Here is a 13,744-nt window from a genome sequence, read left to right on the forward strand (position 1 = left end):
AATCCATCAACTTGAGTTTTACAAGTTTTAAAGATCCAAAACCACATGCATTCAAGTTTTTCATTTAGAAACATCATTTTAAACAAAATAAGTTCATTCATGATCTTCAAATCATAATGCATGCGATGAACATCAAGCTTAAAGGCTTGATTATCAAAGTACATTGTTAAGAATGCTCATCAAGGATTTATTCATAAATAAATATCTGAAACTTCTTTTCTGCTCAAATCTGATTTTTCCCAGAATTCAAACAACAAAATAAGATGATCTAGAAATTTTCAGAAAATAACTCGTTTTTCTCAATTTATTGTAATTTGTGCAAGAAAATAGAGCAATACTTCATATAAAATAATTTTGATGGTTAATAAATTCTGGTAAATTTCGGATATCACCTATGCACTGCGTAAAGGCTTTTCATGAAGTTGTATGCTTTTATAAGGCTGTTTCTATTGAGTTCTAATTTTTTTTTGAAGAGAAATAAATAGCAAAACACCTTTATTAATGTCCAAAGGCATATTTCATAATTTTTCCTTCTTTTAGACATCATAATAACTCCATGAAAAATTTTCCAGATTTTTCCAAGACAATTTCTTATTTTTCCCGATTTAACGAATGTTTAAGGGATTAAATTGATGAAAAATAGCTACACTTATCCAAAAATTATTAATATTCATCAGATAATCTTGTATTACATATAAATCATAAATAAAAAGCTTAGTGAATTTTACCTACTGTTTAATAAATTTTCACGAATTAACGTTTATTTAAATGAATAAAACAAAGAAAAATAATTAAGCTGTTTTGAAACCAAATTGTATATTTTTCCCAGCTTTCATATGTGTAACAACAGTAGAAAAAAGTTTGGGGAATTTTTGAAACTGTTTTCCATTTATCTCTATTTTGATAGAATAAATAGACAAAAATCAGAAAAATCGTGTTAAACTATTTGAAAATACATTTTATTATTTTTTCCAGAGTACATATGTTTCATATCAGTGGTGCACAAAGTTTGGAGAATTTTATTAACTGATTGGTATTTTTCATGAATTTATAGCTATCTAGAGAATTAAATATTGGAAAAATGGTTATGCATATCTAAAATCCATGAAAACTTATCTGGAAACCCTTTAATACTGTTAGAACCAAAAATCCGAAGTTTGGTCATTTTTATTAATTGTTTAGTATTTTTCATGATTTTATGAATATTCAAGAAATTAAAATGGTAAAAAATAGTTAGACAAATCGTAAATTCAAGAAAATTTATATTAGGATCTTTGACTTCATTTAGAATTAAAATTCAAAGTTTGGAAAATTTTAGAACTAAATTGATTTAGTTTTTTGAATAATTAATCATTGAAACACCACCTAAAATGTTAAATTTTAACATTTCAATAATGGGGATTTCCACTTGAATTTGTTATACAACAAATTGATTCATAGAAATCTAAATTTCACAGAAAAATGTTTGTAATTAACTTATCAATATCAAAAATTTGACACAATATTGGCGTAATTCTATTGTAGAAGTTAAGTATGCTAGTGTTAGATTTCGATTAGAGACTCATTAGTGCGTAACATCGTTGTAGGAACCAATAGTGGTACAAGTGGAGCGTAGTTCAAGGCACCATTTGCATTATCTCAAGGCATTATGAGTATTCACGACTCCCCCTATTTTCGGTTTTTACGTTTTGGGGTGGAAAAACATGTCTGAAAAACTAATATATTGTTCGTTGTATTTAAATTGATTTGCATCAAACTTGATTGCTATATTTTGCTATGTATGTTTATGCAACTTGAAACATGAGGCCTTATTGTCTTAAGTCCCTTCCCTTACACTTTACTCCAACCATTAACTCTTTGAGTCAATGGTCATTATGGATAGCGCTATTAGGAATTGACAACTCCTCACTCGCCCGATTGCTTGAGTGCATGATACCATATTAATCTATGGAACGATAAGCATAGATCTTGATAGGGTATCAGTCATAGGCTTGGTTGTGAACTCATTGTTTGCTCATATACATACAAACTTGTTACTTATTATAGCAATAAACTTTGTTTCTCATTATAACAACGAACTTTTATTACTGGAAACTTATTTACTTGTCTTAGCAACGAACTTGTTTGCTCCTTGACTCCTTGTAGCAACGAACTTGTTTTCTCCTTGTAGCAACAAACTTGATTGCTTATAGTAGCAATGAAACTTGTTTACTCGTTTTAGTAAAGAACTTTATCTCCCATGAGAATATGAACGTTGCATATCATTTGGGCAACATACTTTATCTCTCATGATGACAACGAACTTTGTTTATGCAAACTTATTTACTCACTTTTGCAATATATTTATATTTATGGAAACTTTTATCAAAACTTTGATTTCGATTCATGAAACCAATATTATTTTTAGTATGTGAACTCACCAACTATTTCGGTAGTTGACCGCTCATTTTACATGCTTTTTCAGGAACTCGTCTATAAGATGGCACTTAGGGACACATCACTTTTAGGAGCATTCGCATGTGTTGTATTTCAATTACATTGTAATTTCTTTTAAAAGTTGCTCAAACCCATTGTAAATTTGTAATGCTTTTTAATACTATGGTTGGTGTTGTCTTTATCTTCTGCTATGAAACCCTTTGTACTGCTACGCCCCGTATTTCTGCTTTAGCGGGGTGTGACATATTCCAACGATGCTCATATCACAATTCCAAATTCTTGTCACTACTTAAAATCTGTTAGAATTCCAACCTTACATGCATTGTCCTTCTGTGATGTCGAGGCTTCAAAGTCATAGAGACTTAGCCAACGATATTACAGAATGTTCCATTGGAACTTTGTTACTAAAAAAAATTCATGGGAATGAAGTCTCAAATTCAAAGTACACTCCTTGAACATCCTTCTTGCATTAAAGTTTCCAACCCACATGTAGATTTTAATAATTAACTCATGCTATGGAAACATTTCCATATTCCTATATGACCATCAATTCTGATCAAGAATCATCTCAATCCAGAATCATGTCAATATGGCCCGTCCAAATTAATACCATACTTCCAACTGTCCACAAGCAACCAATCTTCAGTAAACATTAGAATTTTCACACCCCGCTAAAGCGGAAACACGGGACACGACAGTACAACGGGTCTCATAGCGAAAGTTAAAAGACAACACCAACCATAATATTAAAAGCTTTACAATTTACAATAAGTTTGAACAACTTTTAAAAGTAATTGCAACATATAAAAAGAATCACACATGTGAATGCTCCTACAAGTGATATGTCTCTATGTTCCACTTACTCGATGATTCCTGAAAAAGCATGTCAAACGAGCGTCAACTATAAAAATAGTTGGTGAGTTCACAGGTTTACAAAAATATTGCTTTCATGAATCGTAATCAACGTTTTGATAAAAGTTTCCATAAATAAAAGTACATTGCTAAAATGATTAAATAAGTTTGCATAAACAAAGTTCATAGTCATCATGAGAAATAAAGTACGTTGCCAAAATGAGATGCAAAGTTCATATTCTCATGAGAAATAAAGTTTGTTGTTGTCACACCCCCAAACCAGAACGGCGGAAACGTTCGGGGGCGGAGGACGTCATGTACAGTATCATAACAATGCACAATAGTAAAACAAGCAACAACATCATCCATTGCATTAATAATATAGTTAATACAAGTGTGTTCAGTGTAAGGTTATAAGACACCAAAAATTATGTAATCAAAATAAGGACGAGTCTTGAATATGCTCCGTCTTCTCAAAACCTGGTCATTTGTACTTGTCTACTGGTGACCTGAGAATACAAGTTATTTTGAAAGAGTAGATCAACATTTAAGCTGGTGAGTTCATAAGTATTTTTGTATCAAATGTTTGCATTAGTTTTATGAAAATGTTTGCAAGTGTTTTGATGTAAATGTTGGTATACTTCCTAGAAAATCCTATATTTTCTACTAAAATGGAAAGTAGCCTTCTACCAAGACCCGACTGTTTTGTATGTTTGTTCTCTAGTAAAAATGAATGTTTTCCCAAGTTTATGACTATCTTTACTAGAAAATAGTTTGCATTACCCGATGTGAGAATATCACTATATGAATGTAATGGAAAAATGAAGATGTACAGTAGTGTTGTATAAAATAACTACTGAAGTACTAACTACCTTAAAACCAATTAGTTAAATTAAGGTAAAATGTGATGAGGTTATAACCATGCTTGATTGACTAGTATAAAACACGACGATCTAAAGACGTCGAAATGGTATGACATTTGTCACCCGTAGACCTGCAGGTCCCACTGTAGCTAGCAGCAAGGTGTATGATGGTCAATCCCATATAGATCTATACACAAACTCATGCTCTCCCTCCAGGAGACTATGGTTACAAAACGTGACACAACAAGTATATTGCTATACCATGAAGTAGTGGCTCACATACTTGTTAGTTTGTTCTTGTTATAGTATATATGTTCCTTCCTGTTCTAGTTATAATATGTATGTTCCTTCCTGTTCTAGTTATAGTACGTATGAACTAACTCATGTATGAATAGACTCATGTAAGAACTGACTCATGTAAGTTTCACTAATCTAGAAGTAGTAAGTAGTAATCCTCTAAACTATACCTATTATAGTTTACTAGCATGATTTTTTGACTGTTACTGATTTGAAGAAAAGACTCAATTACTCACCATAAGCAACTAAGTTAAGCATGTACTTTAAAAATGGGTTTAATATTCATATATGCATTTAATATGTATAACTATGATTTAGCCGACATTCGGACTAGTGATCCTACCCCAAGCCCACAACCAAACAAGGAACATGAGTCAAGGTATCTAGCAATAGTCCTAAGTCTGTTAAAGCATACTTATACGTAAATAGATAGACGAATATGATTTGATATAAAAGAAGTCTAAAATAATTTAAAAGAGTTTTAACAAGTTTTTTAGTATAAGAAATCCTTTTGGATGTTGTTTTCACATGTAAATGGTTAACACAATTTCATTGTGTTCTACTTGTATTCCCCCTCTAAAACATTTAAAAGCATTTAAAAGTGTAATTGTAGGGGTATGAACTCACCTAATGTGAGTGACTCGAATGAAAGATAGATATAGGATTGCTTGGTATCACTAGTGATGTCCCGAGCACAAATGGATCCTATTTAGCATATAATAACACATATATGTATGGAATTAGGGCCTATAACAACTAATAAGTATAGGAAACAAACTTAGGAACTAGGAAACACATACAATGAAGTGTTAGAATTTCAAATGGATGGTTGAAAGGTGTTCACGGATACACAAGAGGTGTTCACGGCCCTTGGAGGGTTCACGGTCCAAGAACACTTGAAGTGTTCACGACCCTAGCTTGGATCTAAGAAGGGTTCATGGCCAAATGATGAAGGTTCACGGCCAAAGAGTGGTTCACGGCCCTATGAACACTTTGAAGATCTTGAAGATGATGATGAAAAGTGATGAATCAATGTTAGGATCAACGGGTTTCTAAGTATAAACAAGTAAAGGGGGTGAGATACTTACGGTCTTGGGGTGAAAGAAGACTCTTTTATGGATGATACTTGAGAGAGAAATGATGTATTCACGGCTGGAAATGGAGAAGTGAAGAGAAAATGGCCAAAACTCATGTATATGGCATGAGTTCATGGCCAAGGATGGGTTCATGGCCGTGAACCTAGTTTGCGGTCGTGAACTCCTTTTGATGGTGTTTCTGGCTCGATTGCAACTCAATGATCTCAAGCTAACACTTCCTAGCACACAATCCTTGAGTGTAGTAGGCTTAGAAACTCTCAAACAGACCCTTAACACATCATAAAGGTAACAGAAACAAGTCTGACTTTTGATTGAATTGATTGACTTTACAAGATAGAAATTTCGGGTTGTCATAGTTGCTAAAACGAGTAAACAAGTTTCATTGCTAAAATGAGTATACAAGTTTCTTTGCTAAAATGAGTATATAAGTTTCGTTGCTAAAATGAGTATACAAGTTTCATATGTGTATAAAGATTCCATCCATGAGTTCACAACCCAAGCCTAATGACATAATCGTGCCCTATTTACTACTATGTGTATCGCAAACATAGTGAATAATATGGTAAAATGCACTTCACGAATTGTGCGAGTAAGGAGTTGTCTACCTCCTAATAACGTTATCCATAATGATAATGGGCTCAAAAGTGTTAATGAGTTGGGTCAAATGATTCCAGGGACTTAACCGTGATACAGTCCTCATTAATTAAAGTAACATACACATACATGCAAAATATAGCAACCGAGTTTATACGAGTCAAAATAAATACAACGAACGTAAACAGTTTAGGACATGTTTTTCCACCCTAAAACATAAAAATCGAAAATAGGGGCTGTGAATACTCACAATGATGCGTGAAGGTATTTGTGATGCCTTGAGCTAACTTCCCTCACGTCCTACTACAGATTCCTTACGATAATGTTACACACTAGTAAGTCTTTAGTCGAAAATCTAACACTAGTATACTTTATTCCTACAATAAAATTATGTCAATATTGTGTCAAAATCATGTTTTGTATAAGTTACAAACATTTTTCTTTAAATTCATATTTCCATGGATCAATTTGTTAAATAACAAATTTAAGTGAAAAATCTCATTTTTGGCAATATCAATTGAAGTGTAACTATAACATTTTGGAAGGTGTTTCAAATGGTTAAATATTCAAAACTAAATCAAATAAGTTCTAAAATTTCCCAAACTTTGTATTTCATTTTTAACTGAAGTCAAAGACATTAACATAAATTTTCTTGAATTTTTGATTTGTCTAATTATTTTTCACCAATTTAATTCCTTGAAATATCATAAAATTGGGGAAATTAGTAAATGATCATGGAAAATTCTTAGAATTGTTGTTTTGTTGCTTCATAGTGTCCCTAAAGTGGGAAAATTAATAAATGCCAATTTTGATCAATAAAACCCAGTTTTATAATTTAAATGTATTCTGCACTAAGAAATTTTAATTAAATATCAAAAAGTAATTAAAATCACCAAACTTTTTATTTTTGTTCCAACTAAAGTTAAGGACTTCCAGAAAATGCTTCATAAATTTTAGATATGTATAGCTATTTTTCCTTTATATTAACCACTTGAATCCTCACAAATTCAAGAAAAATAACAACCAGTTAATAAAAAATTCCAATATTTTTTTACAACTTATATACAATGTATATAAATTGGAAAAAATGTCAAAAGTGGTTTTTAAAGTAGTTAACCTGATTTCATGATTTATGAGTATTTATTCTAGCAAAAATGTAAATAAATAATAAACAGTTTATAAAATTTTCCGAACTTCTTATTTGTGGTTAAACTATAATACAAGATTTTATGATAATTTCTTATGATTTTGGGAATAGTTTAACTATTTTTCAATGATTTATTCTCACATATAAGCATTAATTCATGAAAAATTACTAAACAGTAAGTAAAATTCATTAAACTTTTTATTTACGGTTAATATATATTGCAAGATATTCTGAAAAAGTTTTATAATTTTTTGACAAGTTTTACTATTTTTCATTAATTTAATCATTTAAACATTCATCAATATAATTTAATTCATCAGGGTTTTCCCAAGTAAACACCCCCCCCTCCCGACACGTGTATATATATCTACAAGTAAATAAAACAGATTTATCAAATAACATAATGAATAAAATAGATTTTATAAAAACCTTACAAACTAATTGTATACTTATTACGTATTCCAATTGTGTGAGTCTTTGGTTAGTGAAAGTCAACCAAACGTTACCTTCTCATTTATCTATTTCCCTATAAACCCGTTACAAATAATGTACAACAAATAGACTGTTATTGTGTCCTGGTCGGTAATATAGTAAAAAATGAATGATGAATCAACAATTTCGATATTCTTTGTTACATCCGGATAGCAACGACCAAAATTAAACTCGAGATCATATGTAATTCCTATCGACCGAAATAATTAAATCGACCGCTAATTAAAATTGTAACCGCTCCTCGAATAGTAGTTGATGGTCTAGTCTAACAACATGCAAATAAGATGATATTCTTTATATTCATATAATCTTTATATGTCTACAACAACCCATGCTCTATTAAAATGTTACACATAAGCAACCAAATCAAAATAGTAATATAGTAGAAAAAAAAATTAGCGAAAAAATGATAAGAATTTTGCAGGTCGATACCTACTAAAATGTAGATTTTTGCTGGTTGAAATAAAGAAAAAAAAAAGAGTTACAAATTTTCGTAGATTTTCGCAGGCTTTCGTAGGTTGAAATAAGAATTTTGCAAATCTTTGTTTATAAACATAGATTTTTTTCTATTGTTTTCAGAGAGAATTTATAAACACACTCAAAAATGTTGTGTTAAAATAAAGGAAAAAATGGTTTTTATTAGGGGTGTCAATTTATGACAAGACACGACAAAAATACACGATACGAAACGAAATTGAGACGAAACTGAAATTTGAATTCGTGTTCGTATCGTGTTCGTGTTCGTGTTAACTGTAAAAAAACTCGATGTCGTGTCATGTCGTGTTCGTGTTCAAGATTCGACACAAAATTGACACGATTTAGTAGCTCTTTATCGTGTTTTTCGTGTTATATTTGATAAAGTATTCATTAAATAAATTAGTTTTTAGTATATATTATATTTTTCTTGTCGTTTCGTGTTGTCGTTATTTAATTCGTTCGTTTTCGTGTTAGTTAAAAAAACACGACATTGTGTCGTGTCGTGTTCATGTTACATAAAACTTTGTCGTGTCGTGTGTCGTGTAAACACGAAACGATAGCACGATTTGTCACCCTTAGTTTTTATGTCCTTAGAATTAAACCGGTGAAATTTTCGCAGCGACATGTAATTTTCGCACTCCTCTGCATATTTTTGTAGTCGACTTTCTTAATACCCCGTAGTTTAAAAAAAAGTTCTTTTATATCCTTAGAACTAAATCATAAGACAGTTTTCGCAAATAATAACATGTAAAAATTGTAGCTATTTTGATAGTTTTAAATTTTAATTTTCTTGATTGGAAAAAACTTTGAATAAAAAAGGTATGGTTATTTTCTCAAAACTCAAAAGTATTATTTTATTTTATTTTATTGGATTTATTGGCGGCCATTAACCCACGTTTTAACATAAAAAAGCTTATGAGAATCGAGAAGCAGCAACCAACTCATGTGGCGGACATCAATCGGAAACCGCCATTCGCCAAATAAAACTTGAACACGAAAACAATGGCCAATTCATCCCCAATGTTCCTCCTAAGAACCTCTTTCTTTCATGCTTTCACAATCACCACTACCAAACCCTTCTCTAATTCCATCATTTCCCCTTTCAAACCCCACCAATTACACATCAAATCAACCAAGGTTAGTACATTTCATCACTTCCCCAATCTCCTGCCATCAAAATATTCCAATTTCACATTCTTACTGATCCAGAAGTAGAAACTCTTTGAATATCGTAAAATTCTGCTAATTAAGTGTGCGATTGGTGTTTTCAGATGGAAAGAAGTGAAATTACAGCGGAAATAGAAGTGGGTAAGAGCGGAAAGAAGAAGATTTTTGTATCAGGAGCCACCGGAAAAACTGGGAAGAGAATCGTCGAGCAATTACTTGCAAAGGGTTTTTCCGTGAAGGCTGGTGTGCGTGATGCCGAGAAGGCTAAAACAATCTTTCCAAATCCCAATCAAGATCTTCAAATCGTAAGTGTTTGATAAACATCAAATTGTTTATCCCAAATGAGCCAAATTGAACACATTTTTTCTAAGTTCAGGTGAAAGCTGATGTCACAGAAGGTTCAGAGAAGTTAGCGGAAGCCATTGGAGATGATTCAGATGCTGTCGTATGTGCTACTGGTTTTCAGTATTCATGGGACTTGTTGGCTCCATGGAAGGTCAGTTCTTTGTCATTGGTGCTCTCAGTTTGTTGGGGTTTATTTAGCTTCTTTCTGTTGCATTTCATTCTATCAATATTTAATTGTTAGGTTTGTTGGTTGAGTTGGATTTGTAATTAGTTGAAGTTAGTTGAATCTGAAATTTTAAATGTTAGGGTATGGTAATCTGAAGAATTTTAATTTTAGTTAGAGTTTGTTGGAATCTGATTTGGTAAATTCCTATTTGTTTCTAGTTAAAATTATTGAATATTTTAATCAGATAATTATTATATTGTAAATTCCTTGGTTGAATTAATTATTTATTTATATTATGTCTTACATCATATATATATATATATATATATATATATATATATATATATATATATATATATATATATAAAGTACATTGCTATGATGGTTTTTCAGGTTGATTATTATGGGACAGTGAACCTAGTGGAAGCATGTCGGAAGCTCGGTGTGACTAAATTTGTCCTTGTGAGTTCAATATTGGTCAACGGTGCTGCAATGGGCCAATTGCTTAATCCAGCTTATGTATTCCTAAATGCTTTCGGGCTTGTTTTGGTAGCCAAACTTCAAGCTGAGCAATACATACGAAAATCCGGTATCAATTACACAATCATAAGACCAGGAGGCTTAAAAAATGACCCGCCAAATGGCAACGTTGTCATGGAACCAGAGGTTATTTACGTCTTTTGCACATCCTATCTCTTTCTTGAAAATTCGGTTATTTAGAAGCGACTCGATTTCAAAAAGATTTCTAAGGCTATCTTTAAATGATGAGGATGAGGATAACATTTTTGTCTTTTGCATAGACGAGAGATCAAGAACAAGTCCCTCTCCCATGTTTTTGGCAGGATAAAAAAATACAATTTTTGTCTTAGTGACATCAGTCTCCATCTCTAGGTCCAGTGCATGTCAAATGCAGTGGAAAGATGATTGTCCTGTCTTACACCACACTATGTAACAAACGGGGCCTACGGCCCCGTTTATTATGTAGTACATGACATGACAGATTAGGCTGTACTGTATTTGATTTGACATGCACCGGACCTGGAGACCGGAGACTGATGTCATTAAGACAAAAATTGTATTTTTTGTCCTGCCAAAAAAGATGGGAGAAGGACTCGTTCTTGATCTCTCGTTTATACAAAAGACAAAACTGTCCCCATCCTCATCATAAAAGATAGCCCTAGAAAATAGGGTTGAACATGTGAAACAAAAGTACGGTTTTTGACTTTCGAAAACAAACCGTCGGATTTTTTAGTTTCTAGTTTTTTTTTTTTTTTTTCATCAAACATGCTACTAAATTTTAATTAATTTTCTATGAAACCTTTAATTGAATTTATATCAAATTTGCATGCTAAATTTGAGTATTGACAAGTGCAAGTGATATGATGTGTAGGATACGCTGTCGGAAGGATCGATATCTAGAGACCAGGTAGCTGAAGTTGCAGTTGAGGCACTGCTTCAACCGCAATCTTCTTACAAAGTGGTGGAGATAGTTGCTCGAACCGAAGCTCCTAAAAAGTCGTTTGAGGAACTTTTCAGTTCCATTAAAGAGCGATAATTTATTCATCGTAATATAATATTGTTTATATGTTATTCTATACGGTCATTTGTACCTAACTCATGATTCCGTAAAAATGGGCTTTCATGTCATTTCCTAAAAAAGATTGTTTTTTTTTCTTGTAGACTATATAGGACAACTAGTCTTTGTGATACCTATATGAGGTGGTCTGTTATTAAAACACACATTAGATTGGGACTTTGTTATAACAAAACAAATTATGCAAAATAGATATAGAAGTTATAAGACCTATTTATGTAACATTTCAATAATTAAAACAAAAATAATTTTTTGTCAAAATGCAAAATGTGGAAAACAATTGTCAAATTTGAAGGTAGCAACACAACATTCGTTTTCAAGTGTTTAAATGGGCTCCTGTAAAGATAAACTATTTTATTTGGAGGGTATTTAAATCAAAGGGAAATGGAGTTTTTTCTCCTATTAGATGATGATGAAAGGGGAAAAAAATCCTTTTCGGAATTATTACAACGTTGCGCCTAGTTGATTTCGAGCCTTTTCACATGTTCCAGTTTTGTCTCAATTACACCAATGAACATTATTTCTCCTTCATAGCTGCTGGTTCAAACGTAAATCTAAGTTGTTATTCGTGGTGAAGCACACATAGTTTTTGTTTATGATACTTACATTGTATGAGTATGACCTTTTTTCTAATGTATGGATACTAGTTTGCTATTTGCATATTGGTGTTGCTCTTATAGTTTATTGAACTAGATGTTTTTACTTATTATTGCAATTTTTGTTAATGGCACCTCATTGGTTTTGGTATTTAGTATTTTAATATATGGATCTTCAATCTACTATGTAAGAATAAAGTGTGAATTGAATGTTATTACCTTTTATTTAAGAGATACAGGTTAATAGGTTAATCGTGTGTTTTGAATCAATAGTTAATGGCTATTTAAATGTTTCGTTTGAGTTTCTATAATCAATAGTTTAATACTTAATGGTTAAAATGGTTGTTCAATTATTTGATATGTAGGAATATATAAAGTGAATGAAAATTTTGGAAATTAGGTTGACTCGTGACTCATTCACCACACAGGTTTTAAAACATTGGTTTGATGGGAATTGAAGACTTTTATAGTTTTTTGCTCACTCTTCCCCTCATATGTTCTTTGAGCATTCATGTGTTTGGATTGGTGTTGTTTTTTTGTTGTTTTCTTCTCACAGTTCTATATTCTTTGTATTGCTGTCCAGATCCGTGTTGTCTTTTTAATTTTTTAATTAATTGCTTGTCGTTCTAAAAAAATATATAAAACAAAATTATTTAAAAGGCAAAGTATTCAAACAGTCAAAAAGCCAAAGAAATTCAAAATATTTAAATATTAATGTTATAATTTGGTAGCAATTTTTTTTCTACAAAACATCATTATCTTAAAAATGTATTATCATAGGTTAAGTAACTTAAACAATATGTATACAGAAAACTATTATTATTTTAATGATATTTTGTGAACAAGAACAACACTTGGATATTGTTTATGGTAATTACCTATGATTTATTTAATTGGTTAGTTAGTAAACTATGATATTAACACCTGATATTTCGCTAATTTATATCATTAACAACTAGTCAGTTATTCATTAAAATGACCACTCTTGGAACCCACACATCTCCCAAAACTCACCAATAATCTTTTATTCAAAAATATCATTTAAATTTGCTAAATAGGGCTCGTAATTCGTGTTTGGGCCTTGGGCCCATGCTCTCATCTTATATGCCTAGAATCTCAGCCATGTTTGTTGAAACTAGGGCTGAGCATGAGTCGGTTTGGGTCGGTTTTGCCCTAAACCGAACCCAAACCGATGACCATCGGTTTCTAAAAATTTAAACCCTAACCGACCCTAAACCCATGAGTTCGGTTTTATGGTTTATCAGTTTCTAAATTGGGTTTTCGGGTTACCAAACCTTAAACTATTTTTCTACAATCTCATATCCTCACTTATATAGAAGTGAAGATTTGATCCCTCAAGCGATGTGGGACAAAGCTAATAGCTTGATAAAACTGAAGAGGATGTATGTTCTGCTTATATACGCGATCATATGTAGCTACGTTTCAATCATGTGTCAATGTTGGATGAGTTTATCTAGCAGCGAAAATAAAAGAAGTGAAATATTGGACACAGGTTTCGAACTTGAGACCTCTTGAAAAACACTTGAGCGCCTTACCCACCTGAACTAGCTTATCTATTTGACATTACTTCGCTAAACATATTTATATTTGAATATAAATT

The 13,744-nt window shown here is 31.7% G+C and overlaps 1 protein-coding gene across 1 annotated transcript; it reads left to right on the forward strand.

The window, feature by feature from the left end:
• Positions 1-9,167: 9,167 nt before the first annotated feature.
• Positions 9,168-11,749, forward strand: LOC145163606 (NAD(P)-binding Rossmann-fold superfamily protein). Its single transcript, XM_079082426.1, has 5 exons — positions 9,168-9,392; positions 9,527-9,727; positions 9,799-9,918; positions 10,327-10,599; positions 11,324-11,749. The coding sequence occupies exons 1-5, from the start codon at positions 9,258-9,260 to the stop codon at positions 11,486-11,488; spliced, it is 894 nt and encodes a 297-aa protein (XP_078938552.1). The 5' UTR covers positions 9,168-9,257; the 3' UTR covers positions 11,489-11,749.
• Positions 11,750-13,744: the final 1,995 nt, after the last annotated feature.

The sequence above is a fragment of the Lactuca virosa genome, chromosome 1 (genome assembly GCF_052849685.1).
Source record: "Lactuca virosa cultivar CGN04683 chromosome 1, Lactuca_virosa_CGN04683_v6, whole genome shotgun sequence".
Lineage (NCBI taxonomy): Eukaryota > Viridiplantae > Streptophyta > Magnoliopsida > Asterales > Asteraceae > Lactuca > Lactuca virosa.

Bases quoted from the DNA above. Each gene is read 5' to 3' on its own strand.
- LOC145163606 (XM_079082426.1), top strand. From the start codon at position 9,258: ATGGCCAATTCATCCCCAATGTTCCTCCTAAGAACCTCTTTCTTTCAT. The intron at 9,919-10,326 runs GTCAGTTCTTTG...ATGGTTTTTCAG, and splicing joins ACTTGTTGGCTCCATGGAAG to GTTGATTATTATGGGACAGT. The intron at 10,600-11,323 runs GTTATTTACGTC...TATGATGTGTAG, and splicing joins ACGTTGTCATGGAACCAGAG to GATACGCTGTCGGAAGGATC.